At 34.5% G+C, this 16608-nt stretch overlaps 2 protein-coding genes and 1 pseudogene across 2 annotated transcripts; 1 reads left to right on the plus strand and 2 right to left on the minus strand.

Moving 5' to 3' along the window:
• Nucleotides 1-1196: 1196 nt before the first annotated feature.
• LOC100784419 (dehydration-responsive element-binding protein 3) lies at nt 1197-2452 on the minus strand. Its single transcript, XM_003542042.5, has one exon. The coding sequence runs from the start codon at nt 2107-2109 to the stop codon at nt 1474-1476; it is 636 nt and encodes a 211-aa protein (XP_003542090.1). The 5' UTR covers nt 2110-2452; the 3' UTR covers nt 1197-1473.
• Nucleotides 2453-5045: 2593 nt separating this feature from the next.
• Nucleotides 5046-9282, minus strand: LOC100784950 (protein MODIFIED TRANSPORT TO THE VACUOLE 1). The gene is made up of 5 exons (XM_003542043.5): nt 9076-9282; nt 8202-8981; nt 7889-8047; nt 6049-6954; nt 5046-5447 (listed from the first exon to the last, which is right to left on the minus strand). Exons 1-5 carry the CDS (start codon nt 9280-9282, stop codon nt 5406-5408), a joined length of 2094 nt encoding a protein of 697 aa, XP_003542091.1. The 3' UTR covers nt 5046-5405.
• Nucleotides 9283-9300: 18 nt separating this feature from the next.
• On the plus strand, nt 9301-15785 carry LOC100785482 (uncharacterized; annotated as a pseudogene).
• The last annotated feature ends 823 nt before the right edge of the window (nt 15786-16608 follow it).

The raw sequence follows: 16608 nt of genomic DNA on the forward strand, positions 1-16608 counted from the left end.
AAATAGACAATTTAATCTCAAAACCTTAATTAAAAGTTTATTTCACATTAATTATATTTACAAAAGTTTATGTTAATTTAAAATTATTTGATATTTCATTCGTATACATTAAAATAAAAAAACTTGATGTATATTAAATTAATTATACATGAATTGCCATCATGTTTGAAATAACTTCCGATCAAAACAATTTTGGTGCAATAACATAACAAATAAAAAAAAATTAAGAATGGATCACCACTAAAATACAACAACGATAAATTATTTATGCAAATTCAACTTATTTAGCAACGAGTGATTAAAGTACTGTATGCCATATGACTATCACCTCAATCCATTACTTATTTAAAGAGGAATTAGTGAGTATTGGAACGAAATGTATAGAAAGAAATAAGAGAAAAGACTAGTTTTTTTATTATTTATTTTAGAGAAAAAAAGTAGAAAGGGATTTTTTTTCCATTCACAAAAAAAATCCTCTCCAATTTGCCTTAAAATGGAGAAAGCTAAATATTTTCTTTTCTATTTATCAAAATATTTTTTATTTCTTTCATTTTTTTATTTGAAAAATGTTTAATAAACACCTAATATGCTATCCAACACCTAAATAAAAAGAAAAAAAAAAAGAAAAAACAACATATGAATATGATATGATTTATGATATGATAAGAAGAGAAATAAAGAAAAATAAACTGTGTTAATGAAGTATTTAAAATAAAGAATAATTTATGTATTATTATTCCTTTTATTTCCCTTTTAATTCAAATAGAGAAAATGCTAAAGAATTCAACAGTTTTCCTCTCAAAACAATTAACCCAATTATAAAACAAATTTACACTGTAAATTCATAACTCATCTTCTCGTTATAAAATGACATTTGTCAATTTTTTTAATAATGAAATAATATATTTTTTATTCCAAATTTACCCTCTGTGCCACACTTTTGCTACCCTCTCAGCCCACGAATCCCTCTCCCAAATAAAGCAAATACTATCAAAGCCCTTAGCAATATAAAATCTCCTTACCTTTAGTAGTCACAGAAAGTGATAAGAAAGAAATTCTATCCCACCACCGTCCATAACGGATTGGAGAGAAAGCACTCATTTCATTTTTTCCATTAAATCCGATTTTATTTTTATCTATAATAATTAGAAACAAATTATTTTAAATAATAATAAAAAAAACACACTCCACTGACACATCCTTAAAGTTCAATAACGAAGTGAAGGTAACAAGGAGTAGAAGAGAAGAGAAGAGGACCCCAAACTGAAAGTAATGTGTCATATATATATATATGTGTGTGATATTAATTAAAAAGTGAAGGAACTAACGAAACCATCAACCGCTGACCGGGGAGATCAAAAATAGCGAAACAGTATTTGATTTGATGATCATACATTTCATAACAACAGAAGAACAGAGTGTCTGATGGACACGTTTAGTTTTATAGCCTCTGAAAAACCGAAACTGTTTAAACTAAACAGAACATGTTTGGTGATCGGTTCCAAATTGGAACAATCCACACTCATGTTCCCCAAGCATCATCATGTCACAAATGCTCCCCACTGTCATTGGAGGAGGGTACACCCAACTATCCACCGAGTCGATCAACGCGAATTCACTTCTCGACTCAACCGAGTCGAAGCTCTCTTCAATGTTCGGAAGCTCCACAATCTCGCTCAGCTCCGTCGACTCCGCCTCCGAGCTCTCCCGGTCGAACTCCACCATCGCCGCGGCTTCGGCGGCCGCGGCTTGAATGTCACGTGGGGCACACGTGACGGGTCTGGGAAGCATGTTTACTATGTTTGGAAAGTTGAGAACCGCCGTGTGGCCCTTAATGCTCAAAGCCGCAACATCGTGCGCACGTGCCGCCATTTCAGGGGTGGCGAAAGTTCCGAGCCAGATGCGTGATTTCTTGCGAGGCTCGCGAATTTCGGATACCCATTTGCCCCAATTGCGCATTCGCACGCCGTGGTAATCGGAATGCTTGGTGGGGTCTCTGTTTCTCTTTGCTTTGCTCTGTTTCGGGGTCTCTGTTTTCAGGGGTTTTGAGGTGGAGGAGTTGCTGGTGCTGCTGCTTGGAGTTTCGTGACACCTTGCTGTTTCAGTCATTGTTATTCAGAATAAGAATGTTTTTGTAGCAGAATACGGGTTGCGCATGATAGAGGAGTGAGTGTGAGTACTAGGATGTAGGGGGAGGTAACATAGGAGAGGTGTTGAGCAGAGGAGAAACAGAGCATATGGGTTGGCTTTTTTGTAGTGAGGATAGATTATAGATATAGCGACCCTTAACCTACCAATAATATATTTCGTGACAATGCATAGTGTGTTAAGTTTAGGTTTACTAGTACGATGGGAAAGAAGAAAAAAAGAGAAGACTTTATGAGTAATAAAACTAACGCGGTTAAAAAATAGAAATGCATAAAGAGACTCGGAGAGGATTGGATTTTTCCTTTTCTTGCCAAAGATATATTAATTTGGTTAAGTATAAGGTTGTGTAGGACTGTGTGGAAGAAAGAAAGGATGAACGCACTCACTCGGGTACATTGGTCCCACCCAGGTATCGTATTTTTGTTCTAGATACGTTTTAGTTTTATTGTGTAACATTACATTTCTGGCCAAGTCTCATGTGTCAACATCGCACCTTTCTTGTGCCCGTTGGGGTCGAATTGTCTCAACGTTGCTTTGCTTTGTGCAATTCTCATTGATTCTCCATTTGTTTAAAGAAATTCACAACCAATTGGCAGTGTCTTCCGCACAAAGCAATTGGTGGTGTCTACAGACGCCACTAACTAGCCTTTGTTCTTGTTTTCCTTCGTTAAAATTTCCCTTCTTTTTTTTATTATTTTCATTTTTTTTTGGATAAGGACTTGTGAAGTTAATTGGTATGGAAGAAAGTTAGGCATCCTTTGTAAGAAAAAAAGATCAATAATCTCAGCCAATGAGGACATTAGGAGTTAGGGAGTCTATTATTCCATTAAGGTCATAATCATCCTATCCTATGTAAAGATAATAATAGAAAGAAACATATATCTCCATCCTAGGATGCTTTGCTATATCGTTGTGCTGTGCGCACTGCTGATTCAAAAGCATTCCTTCCTTCCCGCGGATTCCGAATTTCCAATGTTCTAGAGGGAGGTAGCTTATGGTATGGATTATTTACAAGCTATCCCTATCCAAGTTACCAAGATGTGACACTTGGGGGCATTACTATTTAGTATATTTTTTTATTGATACTATTTAGTATTAGTATTTAATCGCTCCCACGTTGAAAAGTAATGAGATACACAAACTTTTTTCACCAAAATATTTATCTGAGTAATTTAAAAAAAGCTTCAACTATTACTTTACACACAAATTATGTTGGTTTCCAGCCAATTGGGTTTCTTCTTTACCCCTCAAATTCATTTCAATACAACAAATTACCCAATTAGAGTGTTGTGATTTTTATGTATAAACTCAAAGAACGCAACCTAGGGAATCGGTTTAATATTAGACAAACGTGTAATCTGCAATATGTGACTGCATATAATCACACTCAGATTCATTTGCTAGAGACAAAAGAGAATGAAAAAAAAAGTAAAATAAAAAGTAAATTTTCTAAGATTCCCATTTTTCTCTCTACTTTAATTTAAGTTTTTTTTTTATCTGTTTTTATATTTATTTATTTTTCTTTTCACTCTATCAAACATACATTCACTCCATACCTTCATTGTAACCTTAAACATTGGTGTATACATAACAGTCTATCAAACATACATTCACTCCATACCTTCATTGTAACCTTAAACATTGGTGTATACATAACAGTCATACTGAAATCTTTAACTACTTTAGGTATTATACGTATGTACCTTGGATGTATTTATTATTTTTCCCCAAATAAGAATTATAGTTGTCTATGAGCCAATGATAACTGAAGGAGCCAATGAAAAACAAAATTGTGCTTGATCCAACATATTTACTTTTTTTTTAACCATCCCACATATTTACCAGGAAAAAAACTGTAGCTAATTGATTAAGCAATGTTTAAATTTCAAGCTGTAATTTTGGTTGGTATACATTATTACTTTAAAGTTTAAAACGAAAATAGTGGCATTGGTACCTGGTCCTTTAATGCAATTCTTCCACCATCTTTTTTTTGGTATAGAAGTGGGTCTTTTATAGTCCATTGTTATATTTTGGTTATGAGCTAAGTGACTAAAAAAAATAAAAAAAATTATGTATAGTATAAAATAATTTTATATTTATATTTAATCATAAACTATCATTTTTGATAAATTTGTTGTCTTCACAAAATTAATTTAAAAGTCACACTAACAGATTTTTTATATTACTTGATAATATATAACTATTTTACACTACTGCCCTTTAATTTTTGTTTACTAACAAGTATATTTTAAAAAAAATAAAAATTTAATTTAAATTTTTCCCTTAATTATATTTTAATATTTAATTTAATCTTTAATTATTAAAAAATTCAACTTAATTATATTTTAATATTCAATTTAATCTTTAATTATTAAAAAATTTAACTTGGTCGTTCAATTATCAAAAAATTAAATTTAAAAGATGATCATATTAATTTTTTTTCAGTTTTTTCATTAAGTAACTTATATAAAAGATTAAAATGATCATAAAAAAATGCCTTTTCAATTTGTTCAAAGATCTAAAACAAAATCTTTCAAAACTATCTTGATTTGATGAATAAAATCTTACAAGAACTTGGGGGTTGGGCTCTTGAAGGACCTTCCTTCTTGTCAATTTACTTTTCTCGAGTTATGCCAGATCCCCATTAAATCCTTCCTTTTCTATTCTGCACATCATTTGGTCATTTTCAAAAGGCAAAGGAAATTAAGAATTTAAAACACTCCAAGAAAGCTGAATCCGATCGAACAATTGAACCAAGTATGAAATTTGTTTCCAAGGGGTGCTAGATTTATACTGGACTTTAAGGAGATGGGAGGGACCATTTTCTATTGAGAAAAAAATTGTAAAGAAAGGGCCAAACAGAACTCATAAACATTGCAGCAGGAAAAAGCAAGACATTACGCCGAATTCACTCATATGATAATGCTGATAGTGCCTGGAATACAGATAAAAAATCTCAACTACGTACAAAAAGAATTAAAGGAAAAAAAATATCAACATTCTAATGCTCATTTCCATTCAAAATAAGAGAACCGGTAGTAACCATTTCTTCTTCTTCCAAGTGCAAAAATTTTGCTCATATTTCGTTGACGACATGGACGAATCAAATAACATTGACAATGCTCCATCATGGTAAAGGAAATCAATCAACTTTTTTCATTGGAAATTATAAACCAGTTTGATCTATTCGTGTGAAATCCACTACGGCATCATACAGCACCATAAGTCTTTCTCCACAATAGCAAAACATTGAAATTTCAAATTACTCTCCTTGAATCGCACGCAGTAGCAAGATGGTCCTACAAGCGTTAGACAACATGATCAAGTGAGTCAACCAAAAACTAGACAAAGTATTGTTAAAACTATAACTTGAAATATGAGGAAAAATGAATATTATTTTTTATAATTGAAAACTGTAAAGTGAGGGTTACAATATATACCACTTTGATACTAAATGCTAGCCTATAATTATGGGCAGGAAATATGGTCTGATTACTACAAATAAGGAAATCAGTCCTAAGAACAAATAATGAAGAAATAAATCTAATTATGAGCTGCGACACTAATAAGGAACAACCCAGTTTATCAAACTCAAGCTATAGTTTCCATAAAGCAGAAACCATGACCTGACAGGATAAATTGTTCATCCTGGTAGCTATTATTTGGTATTCAAGGTGTTCAATTATGAACTTCTGATGACATCTACAATTCCACAAAAAGGGCTTGTACAATAAAGCAAATGAAATGACTTGTTTCTTAAGATAAATCACATTCAAATGATTGAATTCCACTGAATCTAAACAAGATTGGATTCTACAAAGCAGACAAATCATTGCAGATCATTACAATGCTTAAAGTAAATCGTTGGATGGTAAATAAATGATTTACTCCAAGACTTACCGATATAAAATCAAATGCTTTAGTTTCTTCCTTCTTTGAACTGTTGATCATTGAGCTAGGAGCTTGAGTTGAAAATTTTGATTGGAATATGTCCGGAAGAGGTGTTTTTCCATTGGATCCAGCATTTTGAGCAGTACCACCATCATTCTTGTTGACATTATTAAGGTGCTGGAAATTAGCCATTGTTGCTAGAAGTTGCTGCTGAGCCAAGAGATTTCCCATGGCACCATAATTAAGTGGCTGAGAAGAATATGACTGGTTCAACATAATGCCAGGCTGTACAGTACAAGGCGGATGACCAGAAGGAAATATGGAATTTACATCGAACCCAACTGCTTGTGTGCCCAACATGCCACCTAAACCATTTTCAGGTCCCAGATGGCTAACATGATTGTTTAAACCAGAAAATGAAGATTCGGATTGCATGGCAGGAGATGTTACTTTCTGTTTAGTACTAGAGGTATTTTCATCAATGGACAAGCCAGCCAATAAATCATCATTTTCAGGTTCAGTTCTATTCCCCAGACCATGACTCACATGATGACCCAATTTATCATCACCAGCAGTCATGCTTGAAAAGATATCTGCAGGCTCTTTGTTGTCATTAGAATGAAATGACACATCAGCAAAGGGATCATCATCATTTTTTAGTTCATTACTAGCTACTCCAGAGTTCATAAAATTTCCAAATAAATCATCAGCCAGAGCTGGAGGTGTGGATGGTGTCAAATGTGCTATATTTTGATCATTCTTACTCTTTGTAGTATCATCTGTTCCATGATAGTCATTCAAATCACCAGTGTCTATCAAGTCAGGTAACTCAGCAACGGCAGCACTATCCGTTTTCACAGCCTTCTCCGAGTTAATAGCACTGTTTAGTTGGTTTCCACCTAAAAGACCACGAACCTGTCCATCAAAGGGCCAAGTGCTAAATTTAATTACAAAATATTAATCTTGCAATCAAAAGGTTGCTCTTATTTTGATTGCTCTAAAATTTTTCTGCTTCATAGTTCCTACTTAGCTATTTGGTATAGAGTGATTCCTTTTGTCTGTGTAATTTGACCAAAAAACAGAAAGAACTGCACAATATTTTGCAGAGTTCTGAGATATAACTTAAATTCTCTGCCAGTATCTATACTCTCATAGTAACTAGCATGTTATTGTGCAGATTTAACGAGTGGCACACATAATTGAGTGGATAGAAGAAGGGGGAATGAATACAAGCTGGATTATCAGATTTATTAAAAGGGAAAGAAATTAAATCCTCAACTTGGATCTTTAGGCATATATTACACCAAACATTTGTTACAATATCTCAAAATATATTGTAAAATCAATTAGTACTCAAACTAAGGAAAAAATCTTGGGAGTTATTTCATTATTTAATTAGGGTGAGAAGCCTTATTGTATTAGTGGGCTTGGGTTTACACCAATTGCAATACACTAGTACTTGACCTATTTGTTAGCACCGAGAAAGTCTTTTTCTATTTTACACTCATCAAACATCACATATTACATCTCTTTATTCATTAGATATTACGTTATTCTGTCTAACTATGTCCATGTCATTTCCCACGCGTGCCTCAGACGCAAATGTTAACATCATGTTAAGAGAATGTAAAGATGAAAGATGAATCTATAACTCATTATAGGACTTCCAACTACATGCCTATCACCAATACTCCAATTTAATGTAATTATGGTTCAATAACTCTGGTTAAAAATTACTTCATGCTCAGAATAATGCTCAAGTCAAAAGAAATAAAAGTAATTCAAAAAAGAAGATATGAATTGATATAAGAAGAAAATATGAGATGAACGAGAAGTTGAAATAGGGTACCTTGTTTGCCTTTTCCCTCAAAGATGCTTGGGGGGATTCAGAACATCTCAACACCAGATCATTATTTTCAGCAAAGTAAGACGCCATACGTGAAAAATGATCGTCATCGTCTTTCTTTCTGACGATGGACTCAAGGACACAAACGGCTTTCACACGAACCTGAAAATATTGTTCCCAAAAGAGGTAAAAATGGGATGGCAAATACATCAATAATATGCAGCAAATATCAAATGAAGCGTTGAGCAATTCATATGGGCATTCATGTATGATTGAATTCGGTATTTTTGAAGAAACGTCAACACAACAGACATGCCTGCCACATCGGAGACTGGAGCTTTCGTTCAATGGCATGACATAAAGCCATGGCATCCAACTTTGCAGCCTCTCTTAGGAAAACTTGAATGGCATCTCGAGTGGGCTGCAGGCGCACACCACCAGAACTTGCAACTGTCTCCAGCAATCTATCCTCTTGTGTCTTGCTCTCAGCATAACTAGCATCACTTTTCGCAATCGACATTTCGATCCTAGTTACACTAGTATCCCGATTCAAAGGGCCACCAGAATGATTCCTTGAAAGTCCAGAAGCACCTTGCATTCCACCGCGATACGCAACGGGTTCATATCTGTCGCCACGTTCTGTTTCTGCTGTAAATGAGGCATGAAGATTATTGGGGCCCTTGTAGGTTCCAGTCCCAGCCTCATTCTTGATGAGAGAAGAATGGCCCTGTGTGAAGGCACTGAGCCCTTGCTTAATGGTTGCACTTCCAATATCAACCACCTCACTGAGAAACGATTTCTTATCATGAGAAGGCGCTTGGAAGTTCGTGTTCCCAAACCCTTCTATCCGTCTATTGAGATCAGAAGCAGCAGGAGGAGCTGAAGGAGGTGGGTTTTTGTTATCATCTGCAGAAAAAATAGCAGAGATGGCCTCTTGAGCAGTGTCTCTCACAGCCTTGTTGAGTGCATCGCCTTTGAGAGGATCCGAAGGACCCTTGTAGTGTAACAATTGACGTATTGCCACCGAATGTCTCTGCATTTCCCTTCTAAACTCCACACCACACTTTCCAACCGCGTATTTGATCAATCTTAAAGCCTGCCAAGTGCAACACAACACAACACAATAATCTGAATCCGATTTCAATTTCAGGAAGGGAATAATAATAATGGTGCAGTGCATGCGTATGTACCTTGTGTTTGACGATGGGGTTTTTATGGTCGAGGCGTTTAAGGATGAATTCTGAGAGCTCCTTGACGATAGTAGCGTGGGAAGAGAGTAGGAGTTGGCAGATTTCTTCGAGTTTGTAGACAGGTGTGACTTTGTCTTCATCGGAGGTAGCTGAGTCGATCAAGCGCCATCTCCAGTATGATTCCACCGCTCTTCGACTCGATTCCATTCTCTTCTCTTTCACAATTCACAACTCCCCTCTATTCCTTGGAGAAATTTATCAGAGAGAAAAGGAGGGGCTTTTTGCCACCAAATACGCAAATTCAGCGACGACTTGCCACGTCTATTGCTGACTCACCCACGCCGAGTCCAAACTTCATTCTGCTCTCCTCGCGCACGTTAGCATCTAACCTTAGCGCCGTGTTTGGATTCTGGGAACAAATCAATTAAACTCTGTAACGAAAATCTTGTTTTTTTTTTTAAAACATAATTGAACTCAGCAAACGGGCCTTGCGGCGCACACCACAGTCATCTTCATTCATTCCTTGGGAATGATAGCTTGCAGGTCTCTCATCAGGTTCGTTGAAAAAGCTATTTCCTTACAAAATAAATTATCTTTTGATTCCATTCTATTCATTTTGCCTCACAAAATTATAAGTTTGATGTTCTTTTGGTTTGCAGAGTGGAACGAGTTCTCAAGTTTACCAATACTTATGTGGCAGCAAGGTCTACACGTTATTGTTTTCAGGTTCCCAGCTTCTACTACTAGGGGAGTCTGGGACTCATTCTTACACTCACAAAAAAATTGTTTTATACTTATACTACATTCAATGTTGAGTTGCAATTGTATCAAATTTTCTCTAGTTTTGAACTCCTTTCTCAGCTTAAAGTTATTTTATTTTTTGCAACAGGGGCAGAACGCTTATCATTGCTTAAGCTGCAATTTTATGATGAGTGGTAGAAAGAAGAAAATATGTCTTGCAGACCATAGCATGGAACAGCAGAAAATGAATTCTATCTGGAGACCAATTGCCACCAATGCCAGTTCTTATGAAGGTTTGTCTATTTTGTCCCAGGACATACTGATATTCAACTTCAGTTGTACCGACAACTTTGCGTTATGGTTATGATTTTTATGATTTCTTTTGCATGACGTGACATTTTGGGAAATATAATTCTTTAACATATAAACTAGTTACTTTTATCCGATGTTTGCATATGGTGTATTTCCTAGACCAAAAATAAGTATTATTGTATTTTATGTGTTTTCTGCTACCTAAAAGTACTTGGCAAGCACTTGATGCCATGCAGTAGCGTGATTTTCAAAAAGCATGATACTTTTTAGTTTTTAGTTTTTACTTCTTAGGAGAGACCGGGGAGGGGGGTTATTCATATAAAATGATGTGGTTTTGCAGAAAGCTTGATGAAGGATGCACTTGTTAAGTCAGTAGATGGAGGCAAAGTTCAAGAAACTGGCTGTAGCACATCTAGCAATATTTCAAATGAACATCTCACGAAGGTAGTTGCTGACTCAGCTACTAGTTCAAGCCAGTTGCAGGATAATGCTGAAAACAGAGTGCTAGAAGGAGATTCATCTGTCTCCACCGAAAAGCATTCAATTTCTGTGCAGGCAAGATTATAATTTTCCACTTCCTTTTATTTTTTTGAATTGGTAGTTTACGTTTTATGATGATACCAACCCAATATTTGTTCATTTCGTCTGTTACATGCTAGCGATTACCATATATCTTTTAGTTGGTCGTTTTTCATTACGTTTTGGTTTCATGCAGTGTTGGCTGTTCAATCTACATTAAATGTTACTATAATGCTAGAATTAATCAGTTTGTTATCAGTTATCAGATGACAGGACTTCATTAAAATATGGAAGGATTTCATTAGAAGACTTGCATGCAAGGCTACGCTACTGATGTGTTTTCTCCTTGCTTTTCTTTGAATCCAACCATAGTGTTTATTGTTGTTTGATATTTTTCTTCTTGTTTTTTTGTCACTAATTTACAGTGGAAAGTAATGTTATCACTTGTTGCTTTTTTAGAAATTTTTTATTGTACTATCTTTCTGCGTCCTTAATTTTGATCTCTAGTTTGTCTTGTTTTGTTTTAATAAAGAACTATACTTCCTTTTGGTTCTCTTTTCTGATTATGCATTGCATTGAACAGCCAAAAGCTTCAGCCTTTTCATCTGTTTTAATTTTGCGTTTGTTGTGCAGGTTGGTGCTTCCCTATTTCGTTTTATTAAAGGAAAAGGGTAAAAACTAGTTTTCAATTTCTGTTTTGCATAATGGAATTAATAACAACATTGCTTAGCCAGCTTGAAGTAGATAAATTTCAGATAAAGAGAGGCTCAATATGACATTAATAGAAACTGGCAGGGAAAGAATCTGAAAATGTAGACTTTTATTGCAAGAACTTGCTCCTCCAATGTGAAGGAGAATGAATTACAATCTTAGAATGTATAAGCTTCTCTGGATTACAGAAGAATCCTACGCTCTCAAGATTGTATAAATCTTTCCTCTCTATTTGCTAAAATTCCCCACCCCTCACTAAACACCCTCTACCTTTATTTATATACAACTTTCCTTTCAATTCTGTTATGACAGAATATTCCCCCTTTGGCCCTCCTTTTCTTCCTATTATAAACATTTTTTTATTAAGACATGGGTGAAAGTGATAAAGAAAAATAATTTTCATACAATTGTAAGAGGGACAAGAGAAAAGAGTGTGCTTTGATGATATACGGTGAAAAGCAAAATTGTGCATGTTAGGAGTTTTAAATAGTTTTGACTTGAGGTTCATGTTGCCAACACCATGTGGGAAGTGGGATACAATTACACAAATCTTGTTGCTATTGTTATTATCAGGGGAAAGGTTAGAATATTGTGCTTATGATGTGTGAAGTAGATTATTTACATCTTACTATGCTTAATACATTTTCAGGGGATCCACACAGAAAAAGATAGAAGAGGATATGGGGGTTAAAATCATAATACCTACTTCAAAAGAAGAGGATTTTTTAGTAAGTTTTGGGTTTACCTAATCTGCTATCTATCTTGTGTAGATCAGCTTTGAAATAGTTATCATTTTATTGTGTTTGTGTTTTAATTTTGATTATTGTTATTCTTTGAGATTTTTAAGTTATAGCTGATTGATTTGACATAAACATAGCTCTCTTTTATTCAAAAGAATAGATTGAGTGTGTTGACATTTGACAATCATAATGATGTTATAGGTCTTTGGTTCAAGTTGAGTTTCTTCACTCTATAGAAACATAAAGTCCAATTTCTTTAAAAGGCTAGAACATAATTATGTTTGACATGAGCATGAGTCTTATATTTGCTGAGTCTGAGATACAGAACTTCAGTTCAAAGTAGAAGCTCCCCCATCCTTAATTGCCTGGCTTTTTGGAGTGGGATTGTTACGATCGTGCTGGGTTTTATGAGGACCAGCCCCTCCAGAAGTTAAGAAAGAAGAGGATAACACGAGAGAGAGAAATTCATAAACTTTTTCATTGATTCTTGCTCTTTATTTACAGGTATTTATAATCCTCCTAGTAACGGAAAGATCCTAGGAATATTACAATCACCAATTTGTTAGTGCTGCTATGCAGGCTGGATAACGTTGAGCAAGAATGTCGTTGGAAGAAGATTTTCGAAGATTCTGTGAATGACTCAGCATTTCCTGGTGTTGTCGCTATTCTCAGACGAAGTCATCCAGGTATGTGGGTTTTCTGATCCTCCTTTTGGGCTTATCTTCTGTTGACACCCCCTCTTTTGCATAATCCACCCTGGCTGCTCTGTTTTTGTTGTTCATACCCAAGTGTGGCTCTGCATTCGTAACAGGGATCTCCTCTAAATAATTATTATTCTCATACTTTTTGAGTGGATAACGAAATTTGCTATCTGAATTATTCGATATAAATGCCTTTTGCAGCCACTGAAGGCATTTCAATCAACAGCGGGAATTCAGCTTCAGAGAAGATACAGGCTATAATTGATGAGGTTTGTTGCCTGTCCGCGCAGTCTCTCAGATTCAAATGATCCTTGGTTATATTTATCTCCTTTTCCAATTTGTTTCTTGTGTTTACTTCACACTTCACAGTCACAGACTAATTCACATGTTTGCTTGTGTTTGATAACAGACGGTTAATAGTCGAAGTCTTGATTATTCACACTTCATATCCCTTCCATTGGCCATTCATCCTGAGTTAGTTGATAAACTCATCAATTTTCAACATTCAATATTGGAAATTGGTTCTTGCATGGATGAGAATACTGATACTGAGACTGATTCCAATGAGGATGAGAGTACTACTACTGACACCAAAAAAGTGGATCAACTATCAAAGGAAAATTCTGGTGTTGCAGTTGAGCTTAAAGTTAATGACAACAGTAAATCGGTTAAAGTTAATGTTACTAACATACCCCTTGTCAGTTATGCACCTAAAGCATCCAAGTCTTCCGCTCCGTCTGGTATCAAAACAAACTGGTTTGCTATGCTTCTGATATTTATAGCTTAAGGAGTTTGAATCAAGAGTGAAATTATATCCATTGTGTAGTCAGCCCAGCAGCATAAATATTCTTAAGTATGTCTTGATATGTGTTTCCCATCATTTTCTACTTGTGGAGCCTGTTCTCTGAATTCTTGTTAAATTATATATGGATATTACGGAGTTAGTTGGTTACTCTCCTGAACCCTAAGAGGCTAAGACATGTTCATATTACCTAGTAACCAATCATTTTCATGGCTAATAAATTTAATTTATCAGATAGAAACTCAACAAGGATCAAATATTTATGCTTTACTTCAAATAACAACTTGTTCTGTTAATCTTCTTCTTCCTTCCCCCATGATTCATCTTCAATATGAAATTTTGCTGATTTATGTTGCACTTTTGCAGACCTGGGTATTGACAAATCCATATTCATCAAGCCTAAAACATTTCACCTTACAGTACTCATGCTTAAGCTATGGAACAAAGAGCGAATTAAGACAGCCTCTGAGGTCTTGCAGGTAAGTTTTATTAAATTCAACCTGATAATTTATTTTGAGAATTAGAATTTTGTATTTACGTTTGTAGCTGTGTAGAGTATCTCCTTGAAAGTTATGGAAGCCTTGGATAATCAGCCTCTCTCTATAAGATTAAAGGGACTGGGTATCTACTTTGAGCTCCATTTTTCTGATACATTATTCATATGAATTCCTAGTTGCTGCTTATCTGTTTACAAGATATACAATGACATTGCTACTAGTACATTCACTAAATCTATGGAATGAAGTAACTGAACAATATAAAAGTTAAAAAGTTGATATCTGTAAGTTTTTTGTTTGTTATTAACAATCTGAAAGTTTTATGTTTGAAACCTTGTTAATAAGATGTTCATTATTTATAGCATTGCATCATGAGATGTTAATCCTAATACTCATGTAACCTTAGCCTTCATTGAAAGATTTCTCGTAGCACTTTATGTCTGCTAGAAACTTTTACCCCATTAAAATTGACCTCTGTGTAATTTGTTTAATATCTTTAATGAGGGAAACATATGCTTAATCTTGTAGGAATGCATCAAAGGTTCTTTGGCAAAAGCCCGTGTTCTGTATGCTCCTGTGGAAGAGACTGGCGGTGAGGATCGTCTTTTACATGTCTGTCGTATCCATATATATATATATATATATATTTCTCTTTGGGGGGGGGGGGGGGGGGTTAACTAAGAAATTTGAATCAGTGTTGGTACCTGATTTTAATCATATATTACCCTCAAAGAATTGTTTGAGTTTTCTAAGCTTTTTAGAAGTCATCATTGATGCATATGTTGAAGCTGGACTTGTATTAGAGAATGATGCTAAACAGAAATTGAAGGTAAATTAAATTTGTCAGATTCATTTATTGCTTTTGGATAAGTAATACTGCCTCTAGTCCTTTATATAAAAACATAAACCTATTTTCAAATATATTAATTGTTAAATTTCTTTTATACCCTTATGCTTACCATGAAGTCTTTGACCATACTCATTGATGGAAAAAATTATTCCTTAAATTAAGTGTAGGTCATTAAATATAGATTTATGTGCATTTTGTTTGTAATAGTAATAGAAAAGTGCAATTTTGTTTGTAGTTTTAACCGTTTTCGGTGATCATCTTGATTTTTCTCTTATTTTACAGCTACACGCCACTGTGATGAATGCAAGGCATAGGAAAAGGTGCTACTCTATCCCCCCTTATTTTTGCAGCTCAACAATCTCCCTTGCTTTGTAAAACTTTAGATAATTTTCAGTTTAAATTGCTGATATGTGCTACCGGTGTTGAGGAACAAGAACAAGTGGACAAGAAAGGTCGATTCTTTTGATGCACGGGGCATATTCAAGCAGTATTGATCAGAGGACTGGGGGCAGTATCTTATTCCTGAAGCTCATCTTTCGCAGAGATTTTCTTTCAACGAAAATGGATACTATCATTGTTGTGCTTCAATTCCTTTTCCTGAAAATAAGCAGGTAGAATGACTGGTGTCTTGTTGATTGTTGCCTCACTTTCTTTTGTATGGAATAAGGATTTGGATGGTAGCCTTACCAAATATATTAAACTTATCTACCAGCAAAAGAAAATGCCTGGGATTATTAGATCAATTTTTAGTTAGTGTTTTCCTCAACAATTGATATTGCCTCTTGTAAACTTCAACTTCCTAATTGGTAGTTTATCGTTGATTGTTTAAGGAATAAACAAGTTTCACATCTATTTGGTTTAAAAGTTCATAAATAAAATCGTAGACCAAGGCTCCAAACTTTTTTTTTTTTATTCCTATAATCAGGAAAGCAACGAAACAAAGAGCAAAAAGGCCGAAAGGCCCAAGCACAGATATAGCAATGGCCCACCCAATAGAACGAATTGCCCTGGACCAAAGATCAATTGATAACATGGACCCCCAAAAGCAAAAGATAAGATAACAGGAATCTTCTTTTCCTGCATCCAATATTTTTTCCAACACACCAGAAAAAAATACAAAATATCCTTATATATAACCTATACGGATTATGAGGCTATTGGGCTTATAGAAGAAGTGAAAAATGATAAAGTTAAATTTTTTTAAAATATATTGAGTGTAAAAAAAATTTATTAGGTGTAAAAAAAATAACCCGATAACAACTTGGCATGTTCTTTGAACCATACACAAAGCAAGATAGGAACCATCCCCCATATAAAAAAAATGTTTTGTGGTAATCTGATATTAGTTTATATTTTGAGAGGGAAAAAAATTAAAAAAAGAAAGAGATAATTGATAATGTGATGAGTGATACACTGTTTTCAGTTGAGAACAGAAACTTCATTTCGGATAAAATAAAATTGTGGTGATAATGAATGTAATTTTAAGCAAATCTATAAATACAAAAAGATAAGAAGTCAATATATCATAAATTTTCAGTATTTTTATTTCATGAAAACAGAAAATAACAAGTGAAACCAAACATATTTTCAAAATTCTAATCTTTTTAAAAATAAAAACAATTATAAAAATAGAAAATGAAAATGCCCACCCTAAATTTTT

The sequence above is a fragment of the Glycine max genome, chromosome 13 (genome assembly GCF_000004515.6).
Source record: "Glycine max cultivar Williams 82 chromosome 13, Glycine_max_v4.0, whole genome shotgun sequence".
NCBI classification, from domain to species: Eukaryota; Viridiplantae; Streptophyta; class Magnoliopsida; order Fabales; family Fabaceae; genus Glycine; species Glycine max.

Bases quoted from the DNA above. Each gene is read 5' to 3' on its own strand.
- LOC100784950 (XM_003542043.5), bottom strand. From the start codon at position 9,282: ATGGAATCGAGTCGAAGAGCGGTGGAATCATACTGGAGATGGCGCTTG. The intron at 6,955-7,888 runs GTACCCTATTTC...TTTGATGGACAG, and splicing joins TGAGGGAAAAGGCAAACAAG to GTTCGTGGTCTTTTAGGTGG. The intron at 5,448-6,048 runs GTAAGTCTTGGA...TAACGCTTGTAG, and splicing joins AAGCATTTGATTTTATATCG to GACCATCTTGCTACTGCGTG.
- LOC100784419 (XM_003542042.5), bottom strand. From the start codon at position 2,109: ATGACTGAAACAGCAAGGTGTCACGAAACTCCAAGCAGCAGCACCAGC.